We start from the raw sequence: 18,924 nt of genomic DNA, 5'->3' as shown, positions 1-18,924 counted from the left end.
TACCGTATGTAACTCATTATTTTTAAAGATGTCTAACTCTACCCCTTCTGTTTCAGAGGCAAATTCACTTTGAACAGCAAGAAATCGCTTATCAAATGATTTTTTTCCATTGTTATGCAATAAATCAATAACAAGTCTTGAAAGAAGTAAAAACTTACTAGAAAAAAAAGAAAATAAGGAAATAAAATTTTGGTCCCAGTGGGGTTTGAACCTACGCCCCCCCCTGAAAATTGCAGTCAATGTAGGTTTATGGTAGGAATTAAATACTCTTCAAAAAGAAGGTACTCTATTATGGGCCTAATACCTTAAAGACCAAGAACTATGCATTGACTTTGTAGAAATAAAGAATATAGATATATGTTTACTGTGTAATTATGTAATTGCATCCACAATAAACTGCCATAAGATATCAAAACGGTATTAAAATAGTACTTCTGATATAAACTCTAAATGAATAGTGCATTTCCGAACAATTTCGGGCATGCAGGAATTTTCGAATAGCAAAATAGACCTTGTTTAATAAGTAAAAGAAAAGGCCCTCAACCATGATGGAATGTAATTTGTTTTACATACCAGTACCACGACCGCGAGAGAAAATATATTTATAAATAAGTTAAGAAACAGCGCCAAAACTCTTCCAAATATGATTAATTTTCATCGGATCAAATGAGTTTATAAGACCAGTGCTGTTTACAGAACATAAGTATATGAAGAGTTGTGCGCCATAGTTCAGAACTTGATGTATGGGCATGCGCGATATAACTGTCTGTTACTAGAGACAGCGACAGCAACAATAGCTGACAGCCATGTGCATACTGGAGAAATATTTATATAGACCGATGTGAAGATAAGCATTTTAACTATCCTTCGGCTAAAATTTCTAACAGTCGCAGGGAGGAGTCGCCCATATGTGCTACAAGTGTCGACTAAAATAAGCTAAAATACAATCTTTACGTCATAGACCAGTTCTAAGTTAAAATCTCCATATTTTATATTGATTGTCTCACACTGGTCATGGCTTATTTCAATTTAAGACATTATTTGGCGGATAAAACGAAGGTAGAAAATAAATCTGCAACAGATAAGGAAATTTATTACACCCTCGATTTTAGATATGTCCAAAAACTCAGATAGAATTTCTTTTTCCCTATCTCACGGGAGTGGCAGATTTTCACTAATATTTACGCGCGTTATAAACAACATTCACGTTTTGACTGGCATGAAAAACATTTTTGTTTATTTATGATGAAAATGATCACATCCTAAACTTATCAGGCTGCTCTCAATTTTGTTGTACACAGCTGACACCTTTTGCTATAAAGTAAACATTTGTAGTAGAAATAATCTTTCCGACTAAGATGGGATAACCGAGACCTTAGAAAAGTGACCCAAATCTTAAACAGATCGATCTACTTGATGGAATACAGCATTTATGCACATGTACCATATAAACAAAACTAACTTTATACTTACATCTGTTGCAGGTTAAAGATGTTTATGAAGAAATGATTCAGAAGTTCAAACTATTCAGTGATAAAGAAGACGGCATCTCTTCTAAGTCGGTAAAGAAAATGATGGAAGGCTGCGGCATTCTGTCTAAGCAACGCGACAGTATTGACTTGGACATTGTTTACAGTAAACTTAAAGGGAAAAAAAAGTAAGGGTAACATTACATTACTATGTTGTCGGTTACGTTTAAGTACCTCAAAATAGCTGTCTTTGCTATTAAAGTCATTGACAGCAATTCCATTTGGAAAGCTCTGTTCAAGTATAAATTCTCTTTTCTGAATCTTTTAGGAAAAAAATGATTATTTTAAAAAGGCCAATAATAAAATGGCCTGACTTTTCTTTTTCTAAATGAGACTGATAGTTTGTTATGTATGAAAAATAAGAAAGGTCGAGTGATAAATTTGTAACGGGGAGACTAGTACTCGGTCATGTATGCGTTCGGCAGACGAATATCCATATACTTAATTCGAGCGGAGCGAGGTATGAGTATGAGGTTTCCTTATGAAACAATGAACGTCTATACGTACGTTTTCAATGATACAGTGATGAATTATATACATGTATGAATAATCAGCTTATACCTTAACACATCTGTTGTCACAAGAGTGCCTCATATTACAATATTTACAAAAGTCTCTTCTTCATTTTCTTCTTCGTCTTCTTCTCCTCCATCTTCTTCCATTACTTGATCATAGACACACCGCCAATGCATAGGCAAATACCACAAGCTCTACCGAGCTTTTTGATATTCTAAACAGATTAGGTCAAAAGAACCCTGACAAGAATTAAATAAGTAATTTCACCAACAACTGACATGCTGATTAAATGTGGCCAAAATATGTTTAAAAGTCTTTGGCATAGATATTGTAACATATGTACCTCTGTCTGAAAGTGTAGTTGCATAATTATTAAAATACAACATTTAATTTTTTTAACTAAATCAATTGTTAATACAAATATCAAGCTTTTCATTTATAACATTTGACTTTTTAGCTACATCTACATTCACACAGTTAGGACTACTTTGATATAATTTTTTGATCTGAAAATAGATGAACACATGGTAATAACAATTATTGCAGGGTGAGTCACGGTGAATAGTATAGAAACTATGATAACTGAGAGAATCTTGACACAGCAGAAGTGTGTGCCAGTAACAGATATTTATATATACATATCTGGTTTTGAAATGTCAGTATACTTGGTCTAAGACCATTGATATCTTAAGTATAGATAAGAATATACAGATATTGGCAATATGGGACGTAAATACAACAATTTTAAATAAATGGGTTTTCACATCAATGATCCATTGTGAAGTTGAAACTATATCAACAAGGAAGAAAAGGTTAAAGGCTGGATATCACAATATCAGGCTATCCTTTTTACATACACAATTCACTTACTCGATAACATTACTTCGACAATTTCTCAGAGATTTATATTTTTATATAAAAAAAACTGTATCTTTACTACAGAATAATCCCTTTCGTGAATTTATATTCTTGCGTCCCATTATGAAGATTTTGATTGAATGCTACATAAATACAGCAGAAAAAAGACGACTCGATGCTAAATAAAAAAGGGAAGAGGAAAAAATTATTAGGACCAGGGCTTGTTGGTATTTGCCAAAAATGGAGAAAGCGGGAAATTCTGGGGAAAACTTCAAATAGGAAACTAGATATTGCTTTTGTAAAAAAGCGTATGTCTCCCCCAATGCAAAGTCCTATAGGCAAAAAGTCAATAGGGGTCAGGAGCGAAAGTCAAAGAGACACTGATGGTTGGCTGCAATAGGGATCACCTACTTGGCATGTCCAGTCATCCCGCTAAGTTTCAACACTCTTGGCCTAGTGGTTCTCAAGTCACTGTTCAGGCTCCTGTGACCTTGACCTTTGATCAAGTGACCCCAAAATAAATAAGGGTCATCTACTCTGCATGACCAATCATCCTATTAAGTTTTCAACATTCTAGGTCAAGTGGTTCTCAAGTTACTTTCCGGAAATGATTTTACATGACCAGGCCCCTGTGACCTTGACCTTTAACAGACTGACCCAAAAATCAATAGGGGTCATTTACCCTGCAAGTTCAATAATCTTATGAAGTTTCAACATTCTGGGTCAAGTGGTTCTCAAGTTATTGATCGGAAACTGTTTTCCATGTTCAGGCCCCTGTGACCTTGACCTTTAACAGAGTGACCCCAAAATCGATAGGGGACATCTATCCTGCATGTTCAATCATCCTATGAAGTTTCAACATTCTGGATTTAGAGGTTCTCAAGTTATTGATCGGAAACGGTTATCAATGTTCAGGCCCCTGTGACCTTGACCTTTGACAGAGTGACCCCAAACTCGATAGGGGTCATCTACTCTGCATGACCAATCATCCTATCAGGCTTCAACATTCTGGGTCAAGTGGTTCTCAAGTTACTGACCGGAAACGGTTTTCGATGTTCAGGCCCCTGTGACTTTGACCTTTAAAGAGTGACCCCAAAATCAATAGGGGTCATTTACTCTGCATGACCAATCATCCTATCAAGTTTCAACATTCTGGGTCAAGTGGTACTTAAGTTATTGATCGGAAATGGTCTTCAATATTCAGGCCCCTGTGACCTTGACCTTTAACGGAGTGATCCCAAAATCAATAGAGGTCATCTACCCTGCATGACCAAACATCCTATGAAGTTTCAACATTCTGGGTCAAGTGGTACTCAAGTTATTGATCGGAAATGGTTTTCAATGTTCAGGCCCCTGTGACCTTGACCTTTGACGGAGTGACCCCGAAAACAATAGGAGTCATCTACTTTACATAACCAATCACCGTATGAAGTTTCAAAATTCTGGGTCAAGTGGTTCTCTAGTTATTCATCGGAAATGGTTTTCAATGTTCAGGCCCCTGTGACCTTGACCTTTGACGGAGTGACCCCAAAGCAATAGGGGTCGTCTACTCTAGCAGCCCTACAATCCTATGAAGTTTAAATGTTCAAGATCAAATGGTTCTCCAGTTATTGATCGGAAATGAAGTGTGACGTACGGACGGACGGACGGGACAGGGCAAAAACAATATGTCTCCCCCAGAGGGGAGGGTGGGGGGTGGGGAAGACATAATTAAGTTTAAAAGCAACCTGGACGGATATCCTGTCAGACTGGTAATGCTTCAGGCAATAATGCAGTGTACTTGAGCGGTCAGAAAGGTGTCTGTCATCTCTGTTCTGTTAATATGAGAAGGTAACAATAAATGCATATGATTGTATGAAAGTTTGAAAATGTTATAATAATCATTTGAAACATTTCTGACTCGGTAGCCCTTATTTCTTGATATTTCCCGAGAGTTCCTAGTATTTCCCGGAATTCATAGTATCTCCTGCTGTCATTAATCCTAATGTGGAAGAATGTGTTAATAGCGGCAATTCGGTCAAAATCATGCATCCGCGTTCGAAAGAAATCCCTAAAAAGTGATCTTGTTTTTCCTGTTTTAGCGTATTTGCGTATTTCTGTTGTGGAATGTATTTTACATAAAATAATGATGTTTATTCTGTTGACTTGATTCTGAAATGCAGCAATGTAATGGTACCTGACTCAGCTGACTTGCATTTCACAACATGATATTCTATAGACCTTTTTCTTTTCGAGTGTCCGAAGAAATTGTAATTATAACGTGTGCGAAATAAGCCTATCACTACGTGAAATAGCTATATCATTTATTAAATATTTGAAGATAAATATTTCCAGCATAAGGTTTATTGATAAGGTCGGTGGCAAGTGTGACATGACGTGACAACAGTGTGATGTAAACTGAAGCATATTATTGCAGCCATTTTCTTTGAGTAAATTTACTAGACTTTTCAAGTTCATTTAAAGTAGAAAGATGCGCACTTTTCAAGTAAAATTCAAGCTAAAACAGATGTGTGTGTTTGGGGGTGGGGGGGGGGGGGGGGGGGGGTGGGCCTCCATGGCCGAGTGGTTAAGGTCGCTGACTTCAAATCACTCTGCCCTCATCGATGTGGGTTCGAGCCTCACTCGGGGCGTTGAATTCTGCATGTGAGGAAGCCATCCTGTTGGCATACAGAAGGCCGGTGGTTCTACCCTGGTGCTCGCTCATGATGAAATAATGCACGGAGGGGCACCTGGGGTCTTCCTCCACCATTAAAGCTGGAAAGTCGCCTTATGACCTATCATGTGTCGGTGCGACGTTAAATCCAAAAAAAATGTGTGTGTAAAAATGGTGGAGGAAATTATAGCTTTTAACATAGTATACGAAACTCTTCCTGTTACCAGTACGAAAAATAAGTTTCCAAATTTGACAGGGGCACGCAAAGTTGCTTCCCTTCAACTACAGAAATCTCTACCTATAGGTAAGAGAGATCACTGCATAGAAGATTGAAGAAAATAACTATTATTTTATTAGCCCCATTTCTTTATTTCTAAAGCATCAACTTTGAATACTTATGCAGCATATTACCGTTAATTTAACATATGTAAATGCACAGCAACCGATTTTTTTTTTATAAAACATTCACCAAAAACACTGTATGATGCGCATAATGCCACTTTAAGTGATCTTTCTTCCACAGCCTGATTCTTATTTATGAAGATATTTTTAAACGAGTCTTTCTAATGCAGTCGTCCGCGTCAACATTTTAACTTAAATCATCTTCTAGGAAGCCACTGATCATAATTAAACCAATCGTGGTCTGTTAAATGTATTAGAAAGAGGAAACTTGGCCCTTTTAGGGGTCGTAAGAGCTAAAAAAATTCAAGCGACTTCTTCCAATCAAACGCTCGATACATCAAACTTGACCTGTAGCATAATTTTAAAATCCTCTCCCAAACTTCTTCCAAATGGGGACATTTAGCCCGTTTTAAGTGCCACTAGATTTGAAAATAGAAGAGAAAAAAGAAATTGAAACGACTTCTTTTCATGAACAACCTGATGGACTTCGTCAAACATGGATTTTCGCAACTAATTCGTTTAGCAAGAGCTTGCTCAAAGAGGATTTTAGTCCCAGAACTCTTCATATTATCAAACAGTTATTTCAACAGGGTAATACTGATATCATAAACTACGGAAGGCCTCAATAAAACTATACTACAGATTGTCCGAACTTCAAACGAATACAACACAAACCTTAAAACACTTCTAAAACTGCTCTGTGCTTCCGAGAAATCTACCCTTACCTATTATCTTTTGGTCTTACACACCTCGTATACTATGGGGATGTAGTTAAAAACTACGAAAATTAAACATAATACTTATTTTAATCAAATATCAAAAGAGGATACAATGCGAAAATGAATGTATGGTTATTGACCCAACAACAGTAATGGACCTACCATTTGATAATCAACGGGGCTAGGATTTTTTTTTTTTCAAATTAAAATCAGATTTTCGATTTGCTTGAAAAATCCTTTTGCTTTAACATATATATAAAAAATTCTGGCTCCTAAATCACTAATAAAAATCTGGCTGTAGTTGATATTTTCACAAAAAATTATTTCTATAACTTTGAAAGCCAAGGCAATGTATAGCGTGACAACCCTGAGAAGGGCCCTCGATAATGTTGTCATAACTTTTGGCCCAACCCATTTGTATATATGACATATTTGATGTATGTGATTGTTGTTTGTGTTTCTGTATATAGTACAATAAATATGATTAAACTAAAGCCAAATTCTTTGCTTTTAGATTGCTTTTAGATTGAAATTTTATAATTACATAATGAGGTTAGTTATATACAAATATATATTGAAAAAGAACAACATTTCCATCGACGTTTAAATATTGAACATGCAAAACTGATTTGAAAGTATTAAAGCTGTATGATGTAATTTTGACTGCTTGAACATAAGCCTATACTGTATACATAGGCATAAGATCAGGAAGGTTGGGAAGGGGAGCACCGTCATTTGAGTGTTTATATAATTCCTTCTTACTGGTAAGACCATACTAAAGTAAAGTAAAAGTACTTTTTTTAATGTGGTTAGTCGACGAAAGTCCCCACCTGGAATGGATGGAACAACTTATTTTCAGCCGAGCCCACGGCAGGCATCATATTTACCTCTCCAGCATCCAGTCTAGGCCAATACTGCTGGAAACAGTACCAGTTTAGGCATATCACCCAGCACTGAACACTAGTCGGGATATCAGCCGCGACCGGGAATCGAACCCGGACCGCTGGCGTTGTAGCCCAACCTGCTAACCACTGCGCCACTGACTCCCTATGAAACTCCTGATAATTGTACATCTTTTCTACCGAAAGAATACATTTCGAACTCTGTCTTACCAAGGGTGTCACAAGATTTTGATACAAATAGGTTTGGTAATTTATAATTAGAATTCTGTAAGCAATCTAGACTTAGAATTTAAAATGGCCGAGTAGGCAAAGATGCCGAAATTAGTACCTATACATGTATTGGTACAATGGGTAAAAGTGTTGTTGACTATGTATTGGCACGAGAAAATGACTTTAAACTGTTCGGCTCTTTTGAAGTTATGGAACCTAATATTTTATCTGACCATTGTGCTGTATGTTTTAGCCTTATGTCACAAATCTCATTCAATCAGAATACTAGAAATGTACGGGTTAGAGAATCGGTAAAATATAAATTTAGATGGGACAATAATAAGCGGGATGATTACCTAAAGTGTCTTAATACTGAGTCAGTCAAAGGTGAATTAATTTCATTGTTATCTAAACTTGATAACGCCAACAGCAGCGAACAAATAAATGATAACTTAAATGGTTTTGTAACTGTTTTAGATGACGTTTATTTTCTTTATTTTAAACATACCATTAACAAGAATATTCTAGCTCACAGTGATCGACCACTGGAAACCGAAACTATTTGGTTTGACGATGAGTGCAAACAGAAAAGAAATCTTTTTTTTATATGTACCGCAGTGATGATTGTGAAATTAACAGAGCCAGTATGTGTAAAGCTAGATCGGAATTTAAACATACTATTAGAAATAAAGTTATGAAAACAGGAAAGGGTATACAGACAAATTTTTAGAAGCTAGACAGGGAAATGCTAAATTACACTGGAAACTACTTAAAGATGTTTCAAATGTAAGTTACCCAAAAAACTTGTCAGCCGTTGATTTTGCGAGATACTTTAAATCAATAAACGTTCCTGAAGACCGTTTTTACCAGGCAGACGAAGACATTCTATTTTTCAATGAAAGGTTTTTAAAAACAGAGACCCAAATAATGTTTAATGAGTTAGATAAAAGCATTGATCAGTTGGAATTAAACAAAGCTATAGGGCAATTAAAAATAATTCTAGTGGTGGTCCTGATTTAATGTTAAACGAATTTTTAAAACAATGTATACTATATTTGCAACCGTATTTATTGAAATTGTTTAACAAATGCATTGAACTTGGTTACTTTATAGAGTCATGGAGTGATATATTATACCTATTTTTAAAAGTGGCGATAAATCTGACCCTAATAACTATCGTGGAATAACTCTTTTAAGCTCGCTAGGCAAGATATTTTCTAGAATTTTTATAAATAGACTAAATAGTTGGGCAGAAAATTACAATGTGTACATTGAAGCGCAAGCAGGTTTTAGAGCTGGAATGGGAACAACAGGCAATATATCTGAATGGCCTAATTACTCACTGTATAAATAATGGAGAAAAACTTTTTAGAGTTTGAAAAAGCCTTTGATTTTGTTGTAAGAGATATTCTTTGGTACAAGTTAATTAAATATGGAGTTAGAGGAAAGATTTTAAGTGTAATCAAATTTATGTATAAGTGTGTGAAGTCAAAAGTCAAATTGATGAATAGTCTTAGTGATGATTTCTCATGTCATTTACGTGTTAGACAAGAGGAATTTTATCTCCCATTTTATTTTGTATGTATCTAAATGATATTAAAGAAAAAAAAAATTCTCAAAGGTGTGCAGGGCTTTGAAATTGGTACTTTAAAACTGTGCGTCTTGTTGTTTTGCCGATGACATTGTTTTGTTTTCAAAGTCAGCCGAAGGGCTTCAAAGGTCTGTAGATGTTTTAGCAGAATATTGTAATAGATGGAAACTTACTGTAAATATACAGAAAACTAAGGTGCTGATTTTAAATTGAAACGGGAGACATCCCGCTTGGCAAATTTTTTATTATAATGGGTCACAGTTGGAAAAAGTATACACATTTAAATATCTAGGTGTAGTTTTTACGTCTGGTGGAGCATTTAAGGAAACCGACAAAACTTTATGTGGACAGGCACTAAAGGCAATTTTCCAAATGAATAAATATCTGTATAAGTTCACGGCCATCCCTCCAAAACATATTCTTGAGCTCTTTGATAAGATAATTTTACCGATAGTAAATTACTCGTCTGAAGCTCGGGGTTTTAACAAGGGTATTAATGTTGAAAGAATATCTTTAAGCTTTTATAGAAAAAAGGTTAGGGGTTAAAGTTTGTACACAGAACAATTTCGTTTATGGAGAGTTAGGTCGGCTCCCATTGTTTATACAAGACAGATACATATTATTAAATTTTGGTTGAAATTATGTCATTGTGACGACTCTAGGTAAACTAAAATGGTTTATATCTACTCAAATCAGAATCTGAATCGCACCCAAATAAGCCCACATGGGTCACCAAAGTCAAATCCCTGTTATCAAGACTTGGCTTTATCAAGTGTGGCTGAACCAAGGCGTTGGAAACCCAAATATGTTTTTAAATTTATTTAAACAGCGGGTACGCGATGTACATTACCAAGACTGGAACGCTAGCTTGCAAGAATCAAGAAGGGCACTATTTTATCGAAATATAGCTTCCTTTGAATTTCAGTGATACCTTTTTTACGTTAATGTAGAAAAATATAGAATTGCTTTGTCTAAACTAAGAGTGTCATCACATCGATTAGAAGTAGAATGTGGCAGGTGGAAAAAAACAGTGAGCACTCCATATAATGAAAGAAAATGTCTTTGTTGTTATAAGCTAGAAGATGAATACCAATTTGTATGTGAATGTCCTATGAATGAATTACGTACGTAAAGTATATATAGATAAGCACTATCGTGTCAGACCAAGTTATTACAAATTTACTGAGCTTTAACAATTGATAACGTAAACTCCATGAGAAAACCGGCAGCATATACCTTTAAAGCCTTTGAAAGGAGAAGAAATCTGTAATTCATGTCCGTTATTGTTAAAATGGATCTTTCCGATATAGTCTATTATTGCCTAGAAGCAACAGTCTCTCCCGCTTATTTATTCACTTATTTGCTTATATAAGCGTTTAAAAATTGTGTATACTGTTTTATTTAGTTATAGGGGTATATGTTTGCAATTATCTGCATGTATATGCGATATTGTATGTACATTGTATGTTAATGGGCCATAAATGGCTTACAACGAAATAAAGAGTATTATCCTTAAATCACGGTAGAATCTAGCATTTTGCTTTTGAAATAAGGTACAACTTTCAACAATGCTTTTGAAACCTAATAAATATTCTTACTAAAAATATCTTTTTCCAAGGATTATTTGATATTATATACATTAAACCTAATGTAACCGACTATCATATTTTCAGTGTTGAAATCCTCTTACAATTCCGGATTTGGCATGCACAGATTTTAAACTTTTACATAGGAGAACCCCCGTACCTTTCTTTTACATAAAATGACAAGACTTCCTACAACTAAGATAACCATTTTATTGAAAACAGGTTTCAAACACAATGATCAGAAACTGTAAATAACGTTAGTACGTTTTTTGATAAAAAGTTCTTTCTCTTAGTTTAGAAACAAAAAACTCATATTCTAATGTTTATAATATAACCAAACTTCAATTTGAAAAAAAAAGATAATTTTTCAGCCAAAAAAGGTCCAAAATATTGTAGTATAGGGTTCCCTCTCCCGTAGTCTCTCCCACCCTTGTCCCAAACTTTGTAAAAAGGCTTTCACGCCGGTATAGATACCATAATTGCATAATATATATAAATGTGTGTACAAAATACCTGATTCAGAGGTGCTCCAAATGCACAAACCTAGAAATACGAAAGTTTACAGTTTTGAAAACCTGCAATGCAAATCTCAGAGCCTTTCTCTACCCATCACGCTACTTGCACTTTGCATTACGTCCAGTCCAATCATAGTTAGGCATTTTGATTTACCGGTACTTTAAAGCGATTATTGTAATAAAGCATTGGTGAACTATAGCAGACATTTTTGCTTTAATTTACATCATTCAATTCACACAGGATCAGGTGTGTATTGTAGGTATTAACATAATTGCAATTAGGTCCAGCGGCCCGGGCATGCGCATGCTTTTCACAGTATAATTGATTATCTTAGAAAATCAAAAGGGGATAATATATCCTAATACACATCAAAATGTACCCCAGCTGTTCTACAATTTATTTTTCCGGGGGAGCATGACCCCGAACACCTCTAACTTGTATCTTTCAAAAAGTCAATCTATTTTATTGGATTCCAAGTCATGTTGGAATTAATGGAAACGATGATGCTGATACTGCAGCAAAGAAATCCCTTCCATCACCACAATCTAATTTGAAATTACCATATACGGATTTTAGATTAAATATAAACAAGTGACCGAGTATTCCAGTGGCAATACAGAAATCCCCTACCGGTTTAAAAACAATTTTACTTGACCTTCAATAGTGACCTTGACCTCTGACCGAAAACCATGGGTCATGTGTACAAAACATAGTCCAATCATGGGGAACATTTCTGCGTAGTACTAAAACATCCTTCGGTGCAATTAAAAGTAATGGAACAGAAACAAAGTTTTACTTGACCTTGAACAGTGACCTTGACCTTTAACCGACAACCCTGGATCATGTGCTGACACATTGTCTCATCATGGGGAACTTTTAGGTGTAGCACTAAGACAATCCATCAATGCATATAAACGTTATAGAGCAGAAACAATTTTAATTTGATCTTCAATGGTGACATTGACCTTTTGACCTACAAGCATAAGTCATATACATGCATAATCTACTTTTGCTCACATACCAAGTTTTATGAACCTAGCGTGAATACTCTTTGAGTTATCGCAGGATCCATATTTGCGGACGGACGAACAGACGGGCGGAGGGCATTCCTATAGTCCCCTCCGGTGATCCACTGGTAGGGGACCAATAAATACACCTGATCTAAGTAACAATGCTTCGTTCAATAAACCTCAATATATAAAACCTACTTTATGTGATTGGCACCAAGGCTTTAGATCTGTTCCCAGGGAGGAAGTTGTTCTTTCTCGTAGTCGTATATGTCGTATACTCTAGTACCCGTTTGACTCATTCCTATCTTCTGAACAAAGAAGATCAACCTGAATGTGTACCATGTCAAACAACGCTTCTATTAAACATGTTTTAACAGATTGTGTGGGCTCCACAGCGCAGTGCATACTATGACTTCAATCTTTGAAAGAGTTGTTTGAAAAAGTTTCAATCGGCAATATTTTATATTTTTTTTTAAAGCAGATAGGCATTTATCACAAAATCTGCGCATCATTTTATTTAAGTCAAATAGTTTGCAATATTATTGCTTGCCACCGATATTTTTAACTATTTATATGTACATATGTTATATATCATCTGACCCATGTTTGCCCCTAGTGATTATTTGTTATGCCATATTTAAGAGACCACCTGTCTGACCGCTTTGTTTTGGCTGGCTATGCTCCTTGTGACTTACTTGTCTTTTAGATATCAGTCAAATGATTTATATATATGTACATCTTAGCAGATTTATGACCATGTTGCTAATAGAAGTATATGACTATGCTAAACTTAGGAAGTATAATTTGGGTCAAACAAATTATTATTTAAGAATTTAATCAAAGTGACTTGCATTAAGTAACTTCATATGAACTTTTAAAAGCAAATTACTAAAAACAGGATATATATCCTTATCGTGCTTATTAGGTTTTGATAAACAACAGTATGACAAATGATATTTCAAAATAAAAAAGAAATTATCTTTGATTTACTCTGAAATAAGTTTTGCCTTCAAGTTCTGAAATAAAAGTTCTATCATTGAAAGCATGCTCCAAGTAACATCACAGCCACCATTCCCATCCCGGAAGTTCAAATGACCGGCCTCTTAGTCGCTACGCTTTCCTATTTGATGGTTTGATAGTGCGATGACTAATAATGTGTAAGATTATCCCGCCCCCGCCCCCACCACACACACACAAAGGACGAAGGGTGTGGAATATCTTTGTCTTGCAAATTTGCACATCCTTGTCCTGAACAGGTCGACGTTCAAGTTCGTTAACTGTTGTCTGGTTCCATACATAATTATTTCAGTTTTTGACTGATTTATTTTCAGTTTGAAGGTTGTCATCTATTTTATGATTTCATTGAGACAACTGTCAAGTTCTTGAAGAACAGTTTTCTCATTTTGAGAATTTCCCACTAGAATTTTTAACACAATCTTGTGGTCATCCGCATATCCATAGAGATCGGTCGGATATTTCTTCACCACTTGGTTGAGAGACTATATATACAGGGTAAATATCACCTGTCTGGCACAAGAACCCTGCGGGACACCGAACCTCAGTGGCTCCGTGTCAGATGCTGACTGTTCGACTAAGACTTTCATTGTTCCGTTCGCGAGATAAGATTCGATTCATTTCAAGGGAGTGCTATGAATACAAAATTCATCTTGGAGGATTTGAATCAATATCGGGATATGGATGGTATCGAACGCTGCAGTCAAGTCGATCATGACCACGATTGTTACTTGATTTTTATCTATGGTTTCTTGTCAGGATCATTTCTCAACTTGATTATTTTATCGGCAAATTGTGTATAATGAGAGCGGATTGTCCTTCGACCTTCCCAGTAAATCTGATATAAAATCATATAGCTTTTTGATGTTTCCTTCGGCTTCTCCAATCTTGTTCTGGCAGTGCTCATCCTTGGCCCTAGGAAGTTCAGCACTATATATGTTTCTTACACCACTATATACGTTCTTTGACAGGTCAGATCGTCATTCATAAAGATTTTCTCTATTGATCGTTTGTACTGTTTCAGCTGTTTCAAACACTGCTGCAATCGTTTGGTGTAGCAATCTGAGTTATTGCCCATGTGGATGTTAAAATCACATAACAGCACCAGAGAATCAGATCTTGTCGTTATTTGTTCAACTCAGTGAATTCTGTCATGAACATAGCCTGAGTCACTGGATGTCTCTCCGAGAAGATGTAGAGGATGAACAATTGGCTATATACTTTCCATTCAGCACATTCAAAGGACTGAAAGTTTTCCTGGACATTTTAACACTTTGAGATTGTTTCTGTATAATAGGGCAAGTCCTTCACCTTTACGGTCGATCAAAGCAGTAACCATCCTGAGACAATTCTCCTCTGACAACATCATCACCATTCCGCTGCAGCCAAGTTTCAGTTATCAAACAGATGTCTATACCCTCCTCCAATATGTGCTGGAGAAGGACAGCAGTCTTTCCTCGCACAGACATTATGGTACCAGTTGAAAGTTATAACTGTTTCTTTCTGTGGGCATTTAATATGAATGTATGATCTAGTTCAATTTGGGTCAAATTTGTCAAGTGAACATCAGCTTTAGGCTTTATCCTCGGGCGACCAGCTCGTTTACCTCTGTATTTCAAAAGATCATACTTTTCCAGCTGATGTTTCTTCATTTGGTATTGTATACATCCTAGGCACAAATCTATAATTCAATAATTGGCCTCTAACGTACTGTCTACATGGATTAGTCATAACTTCGAGTGAGATGTTGTTCACCAGAACTGCTTTACTCCAATATTTGTCAATTTGCAATTGTTTTACATCAAATTATTCATTAATCCAAAGATAATTCCATAAGATAAATTCTGCAGTATGTTGGTCACCAGTTTATTAAAAACTGAGCCAAAAATCCAATCTTGGTGTGTGTGTGGGGGGTGGGGGAGCGTGTATGTGTGTCCGTTGTTGCGGTGTAGGTAGACGGCGTTTTAGGAGCGTGGCTTTCCCTGTTGAAACGACTTCTCATCTTGATTCGCTGCATGGATCTTCATAAAACTTAGTCTGCAGCTTCGTTGGAAAGTATTTTAATAGTTTTATTCATTAAGACATCTCATCCTTTTTCATGGCCGCTAGAGCTAAAAATAGAAAACTTTTCAACCACTTTTTCTCGTGCAACGCTTGATGGATATTCATCAAACTTAATCAGCAACATCATATTAAAAAACCTTCAAGCAACTTCTTCATATGAAGCGCTTGATGGATTTTCATCAAACTTGGTCTGTAGCATCATTGTAAAGTTTCCTCAGTTTTATTTAAATGGAGGCCAAGGGCATCTTTGTAAGTTTTTCTCCCAAATTATTGTTATAAATGGGGACAAGTAATGATTAAATCAGAAAACATATTGACATGACTTCTTCTCATGACAGCTTGATGGATCTTCATTAAACTTGGTCTGAAGCATCAATGTTAGGTCTTCTCCCATTTAAGTTCAAATTGGGTCATTTTGGGTAGAGTGGGGGGGGGGGGCACAAGGGCTAAATATATATATATATAACACTTTAAATGACCTCTTCTCATGAATCACTTTATGGATCTTCAGCTTGATATATAGAATCATTCAAGGATCTTCTATCAAAATTGTTCAAATGGGGACACTAGATGTAAACACAGAAAACCCTTTAAACAACTTCTCATGAAACGCTTGGTGTATCTTCATCAAAATTGGTCTGTAGCATCATTGTAAAGTATTCTCGTAGTTTGTTTTCAAATTGGAGCAACTGATTCGTTTTACTGCCGGTGTCGCGTGAATATCACACGCGTGGTAATATTACCACGCATGTGATAATTACGCGGCGGCGTGAGAATCGCACGATTCCGGGTATAGCTGTGATAATCGCACGGGCTGTCTTAGCTTTATATATATATACCAATATGATACATAAAATTATTCAAGAATGATTTCTGCATCAACGGGTATAAAATAATTGGGTGTTCAGGCGCGTATCGAATTTTAACAGATGATATATATTTGTCTATAATTATGTCTTCATACACCTTCATTTTCAACTAACACTATGCACATGATCACTTCATGCTGATAATATAACTATTTCTTTTGAACTGTTTGAAACTGTTAGTAGGAATACACAATGTACAAGTGTATTTGTGATATTTTGAAGATAAAGAACATAACTCAAGAAAAAGTAACCTGAAATTGAAGTCTGGCAATATGTGCATGCCTACTTTATATTGATAATTTCATTTCAACTTACATTTCCGTTGTGACACAGCATGAAAACTGGAGGAGGAGAGGAGTACATTAAATACAAATATAACTGTTATATTTTAAAATCCAATCTCTAGAATCACTAGTTTTTGCAAAATAATACAATTTTGCAGAGCAGAAAAACATTGCAGCCTACACCTGGCGCAAAACTTCAATAGAACTATTTCATATAATCTGGAATTTTTTAATTTTTAATGATGTAGGAGCCTTCCTAAGCGGGGGAGATATTTTATTGATACTATCTTGACCAACTTGTTGAAAATACGATAAGTGCGAGGTTGGCATGTCCTAAATGAAATTATCAACATGAAGTAGGCATGCACATATTGCCAGACTTTAATTTCAGGTTACTTTTTCTTGAGTTATGTTCTTTATCTCCAAAAGGGGTGCATAACATCCCTGAAATAGATAAAGGCCCTGACATTTATAGTAAATATGTATAACAAGTTACAAGGGTATTGGATAGAATGTAGGGGAGGAGCTGAGTACATACTGTAGAACATGTATTTAGTCCAAAAAGGGCCATAAGTTAAGAAATGGGTCACCAGATGTAAAATTCACTATAGTATGCGTATGTCTGCTGCCTGGCCATGAAGTATACCATGATCCATTTGAATCTGATTGAATTTGCAGAAGGAGTTTTAATACACGAGGTATCAAGGTAGCTGTGATATAATAATTTAAAGATAAACAAATGGCATATTAATTGAAGGAACAAATAATCAAATTTGATAGCCCTGTCCACTTAATGCTGATGTTGTGTACCAAGTTTCATATGAACTGATAATTAGTATATACATGAAAGAATTTAATAAAAGCAGCAATTATCATGTACCTTTTTGATGATCTAGCTAAAGCTCCACAAGGCTGCACTGAGGGTATTTATTCACCATATCATACTTCAACTGCAATAAAAGACCAACATGCACATTTATATATACATAAATTTTACTTTCACAATTAAGTGTGCTTTCTCTTTAAAATTCAATTGCTGACACTTTATATTAAAACAATTTTGAGAAATACATAAATCTAGAATCTATTATTATAGTTAGTTTATTAAATGCTTTAGTAAATGTCACATTTATTTTCAAAACACTGACACCTACCTGTATAAAAATGCAGTCTTCTTCTTGTTACTTATAACATTCATTGTCCCATTGTTTATTTGGATAAATTTACTTCTTCGTCTGAAATAAGTACAGTATAAAAAACTATGAGTATAATGAAATTAACATTATATGGAATATTGACAAGTGTGAATTTATGTATTTTGAAACTACTCATGTAGCTTCACTTCTTTAATTAGGCCTACAGCACTGTTGATGTACAAACTTTAATGTAGTTGTACAATTCATGCATGTCATATGAAAAATAATTATTAAAAATTAACATTATATGGAATCTTGACAAGTGTGAATTTATGTATTTTGAAACTACCCATGTAGCTTCACTTCTTTAATTACGCCTACAGCACAGTTGCAAGAGGTACAAACTTTAATGTAGTTGTAAAATTCATGCATGTCATATGAAAAATAATTATCAAAAATTAACATTATATGGAATCTTGACAAATGTGAATTTATGTATTTTCAAACTACTCATGTAGCTTCACTTCTTTAATTTAAGGCCTATGTACAGCACAGTTGCATGAGGTACAAACTGTAGTTGTACAATTCATGCATGCATATTAGAAATAACATTATATGGAATTTAGACAAGTGTGATTTGATGTATTTTGAAACTACTCATGTAGCTTCACTTCTTTAATTAGGTCTACAGCACTGTTGATGTACAAACTTTAATGTAGTTGTACAATTCATGCATGTCATATGAAAAATAATTATTAAAATTAACATTATATGTAATCTTGACAAGACTGTGAATTTATGTATTTTGAAACTACTCATGTAGCTTCACTGCTTTAATTAGGCCTACAACACTGTTGATGTAGTTGAAAAATTCATGCATGCCATGAAAAATAATTATTATTCTACTAAATAGTACTTATTAATCTGGTGTAATCTATGGTATTGTCAGTCAATTTTTTAATATTTAAACCATGCTTCATTCAGACCCTTGACCTTTTCAGCTATGCAGAGGTATCTTTTCGTTTGCTTACTTACACTACGGTGTTCCGTTTGGACAATCGTGAC

The 18,924-nt window shown here is 35.2% G+C and overlaps 2 protein-coding genes across 3 annotated transcripts in view; both read left to right on the top strand.

Annotated features, from left to right (window-relative positions):
• LOC123563638 (tubulin polymerization-promoting protein family member 2-like) overlaps positions 1-18,924 on the top strand; it is a 132,556-nt gene that overhangs the window by 69,806 nt on the left and 43,826 nt on the right. The gene's annotated exons all lie outside the window — the stretch shown is intronic.
• The window catches only part of LOC128553008 (tubulin polymerization-promoting protein family member 2-like), a 39,715-nt gene that overhangs the window by 3,612 nt on the left and 17,179 nt on the right, over positions 1-18,924 (top strand). Inside the window, exon 2 of the mRNA XM_053534114.1 lies at positions 1,485-1,657. Within this exon, the coding sequence (XP_053390089.1) occupies positions 1,485-1,657 (173 nt within the window). The remainder of the gene's footprint in view (positions 1-1,484; positions 1,658-18,924) is intronic.

Source organism: Mercenaria mercenaria, chromosome 2 (genome assembly GCF_021730395.1).
Source record: "Mercenaria mercenaria strain notata chromosome 2, MADL_Memer_1, whole genome shotgun sequence".
Lineage (NCBI taxonomy): Eukaryota > Metazoa > Mollusca > Bivalvia > Venerida > Veneridae > Mercenaria > Mercenaria mercenaria.
Note: the sequence above shows the minus strand (reverse complement) of the source record. Positions and strands in the feature narration are given on the sequence as shown.